Source organism: Haliaeetus leucocephalus, unplaced genomic scaffold (assembly GCF_000737465.1).
Source record: "Haliaeetus leucocephalus isolate CR32 unplaced genomic scaffold, Haliaeetus_leucocephalus-4.0 Scaffold110, whole genome shotgun sequence".
Taxonomy (NCBI): domain Eukaryota; kingdom Metazoa; phylum Chordata; class Aves; order Accipitriformes; family Accipitridae; genus Haliaeetus; species Haliaeetus leucocephalus.
The window spans coordinates 694,083-696,530 of NW_010972546.1; the positions used below are offsets into that span (position 1 = coordinate 694,083).

General features: G+C 41.4%; 1 protein-coding gene across 1 annotated transcript in view; it reads left to right on the plus strand.

Moving 5' to 3' along the window:
• Nucleotides 1–311, plus strand: part of HOXB6 (homeobox B6) — a 2,287-nt gene extending 1,976 nt beyond the window's left edge. Inside the window, exon 2 of the mRNA XM_010585504.1 lies at nt 52–311. Coding sequence (XP_010583806.1) covers nt 52–311 — 260 coding nt within the window. The remainder of the gene's footprint in view (nt 1–51) is intronic.
• The last annotated feature ends 2,137 nt before the right edge of the window (nt 312–2,448 follow it).

Consider the following 2,448-nt stretch of genomic DNA (forward strand, 5'->3'; position numbering starts at 1 on the left):
TTTTTTTTTTTTTTTTTTTTTTTTTTTTTTTTTTTTTTGCGGGTGTCACAGGTTCTTCCTTCGGGCCCAGCGGCCGCCGAGGCCGCCAGACCTACACCCGCTACCAGACGCTGGAGCTGGAGAAGGAATTTCACTTCAACCGCTACCTGACCCGGCGCCGGCGGATCGAAATCGCCCATTCCCTCTGCCTGACGGAGCGGCAGATCAAAATCTGGTTCCAGAACCGCAGGATGAAGTGGAAAAAAGAGAATAAATTGCTCAACTCCTCGCAACTGAGCGCGGAGGAGGAGGAGGAGAAAACGGCGGAGTGAAAGTATTATTTAAAACACACACAAGGCAAAAAAAAAAAAAAAGAAAAATAGAGAGGGAGTGAGTGAGTGTGTGTGAGAGCTGAGAGGATGAGGGGGGTGTGGGCTGGCTGCGAGGACAGGGAAAACCTGCACATTGGTGGGACAAGCCCTCTGCAGCAGCGGCAACAGCTAGAAAGTTTGGGCCACCAATGCCATGGACTCGTGTTCCCAGTGATCTGTCGTGTCCAGGAAAAAAAAAAAAAAAAATCAGGCTTCTAGTTGCGTTTTTTAATTTTTTTTTTTTCCCTTCCTAGACCTCCCTCCCCTCCCACTCCACCCCCCGAGGTAAAGTAATAATAATAAAAAAGTAAAGAGATAGAGAGAGAAGGGGGAAAAGAAAGGGAAAGAGAAAAGGAAAAAAAAAAAAAAAGGACTCCTACCCGTGTTTCTACCCTTGGTGTCACTGTTAGTAATCTGCTAACTCTTGTATTTAATGGAAGTGCTGCAATATATGTCATTTGGGGTGTTTATTGTCTTAATTTTGTAAAAATGTTTCATGCACGGTTGACATAGGGTTGGTTTTTTTTCATTTTTCTTTTTTTTTTTTCTCCTTTGGTAAATTAATCAAACCCTGGGGTCTTTGTAATTAGTTTTTTGGGTTTTTTTTTGTTTTTTTTTTTTTTAAAAGGAAAATCTACTGAAAGAACGAGTACTACCTAAAAGGATGCAAAAGCAACAACAGCAAAAGTTATATTTTATTAATTTTTGTACGTGTTGTGTTTGAAGTTTGTCTTAGGTATGAACATGGAATTCTCTAATAAAAACAAAGTCTTCGATCTCACGCACACCACCCTGTCATTATTATCATTATTATTATTATTATCTTTCCCTTTTCCAGGGGAACTTGCCATTCTTAAGGAGCAGAGAGTTGTAAAGAAAGCCTTGCTTCTCTCTGTATGACAATGTCTTCTAATCTGCAAGGACAAGCAACTCCAAGCACACGGAAGTTACAGTGGAGAGATAAATCTGGTTTTCCCTCTTTTTGTCTAATCTTAAATGGAAGACCTTTCACCAATAGTATTTCCTCGCTGACATTCTGCTTTAGTATCGCTCTTTTTTATTGTTACAGTACAAAGAGTTATGACGAAACGCTCGCCATATACATAATAAATCAAGGAAACAGGCAAAAATATGCTCTCATTTATCTACCAAAGATACCTAACATTTGCCTAGCATCTTTCAAACATCTGGTCCCTTACTTCATCCCCCCAAATCAAAGTGAAGTGTATTGCAAAAAAGTCCAGATTTCAAGGGAATTTGCCCTGCGAAACGAGGAGCTTCCCAGCTCCAGGAATATTGCCTCCATTTAAGGGGGGGTTGGGGGAAGGGTGGAAAAAAATCTAAACTAAGTCTACCGAGCTCTTTGGAAAGAGTAGATTTTGATTTTTACTCGCAAGCGTTTTGAGAGGCTGACTTTGCTCGGGATGGGATGGGGAACGTTTCTGCTCCGTACCAAAGAGGAATCTCGTGCATGCAAACGGCAAACTTTTCCTGGGTTTTGGGGAATTAAACGAAAGGAAGTGCTTTTTCTGCTGGGGCTTTAGGACTGGAAGCAAGCGACCAGCCCGACCTATTTCGGATACCGTTTTCTGCAGCTTCACGGGGGGAAAATGCGATGAAAGACTCTCTCCTGCCTCCCATCCCCTTTCCCCACTACCCACAAGAAATACCTATGTATGAATGCATTCCCCCATGCCACAAGCTGGTTTAATGTCAGTCACTTTTAAAATCAATTCATGCAGAAGCTTCACAGCTGTAGGACATTTACTATTATTGCCACGCTTTTCATTGCCCGTAATTATTATAATTATATGTCACTTTCAATATGGCGCATAATTTCCAATGAGTTGCAGACAAGCATATGAAATTCCTAAACTGCCTTGGAAAAAAAAAAGAGAGAGAGAGAGAGAGAGAGAGAGAAAAGAGAAGAAGAAGAAGGAAAAAAAGGAAAGTAATGCTTAACAAAGCCCAGCTCTTTCACAACGTTTTTACCAATTTCAGAGTGCTTTTGCTCCCCAATATTCCTTGTAGGTTAGCAAATGGAGAGGAAAAACCACCACGTAGCACAATGCTGTGTTCAAAGAGGACGTGAACCGCT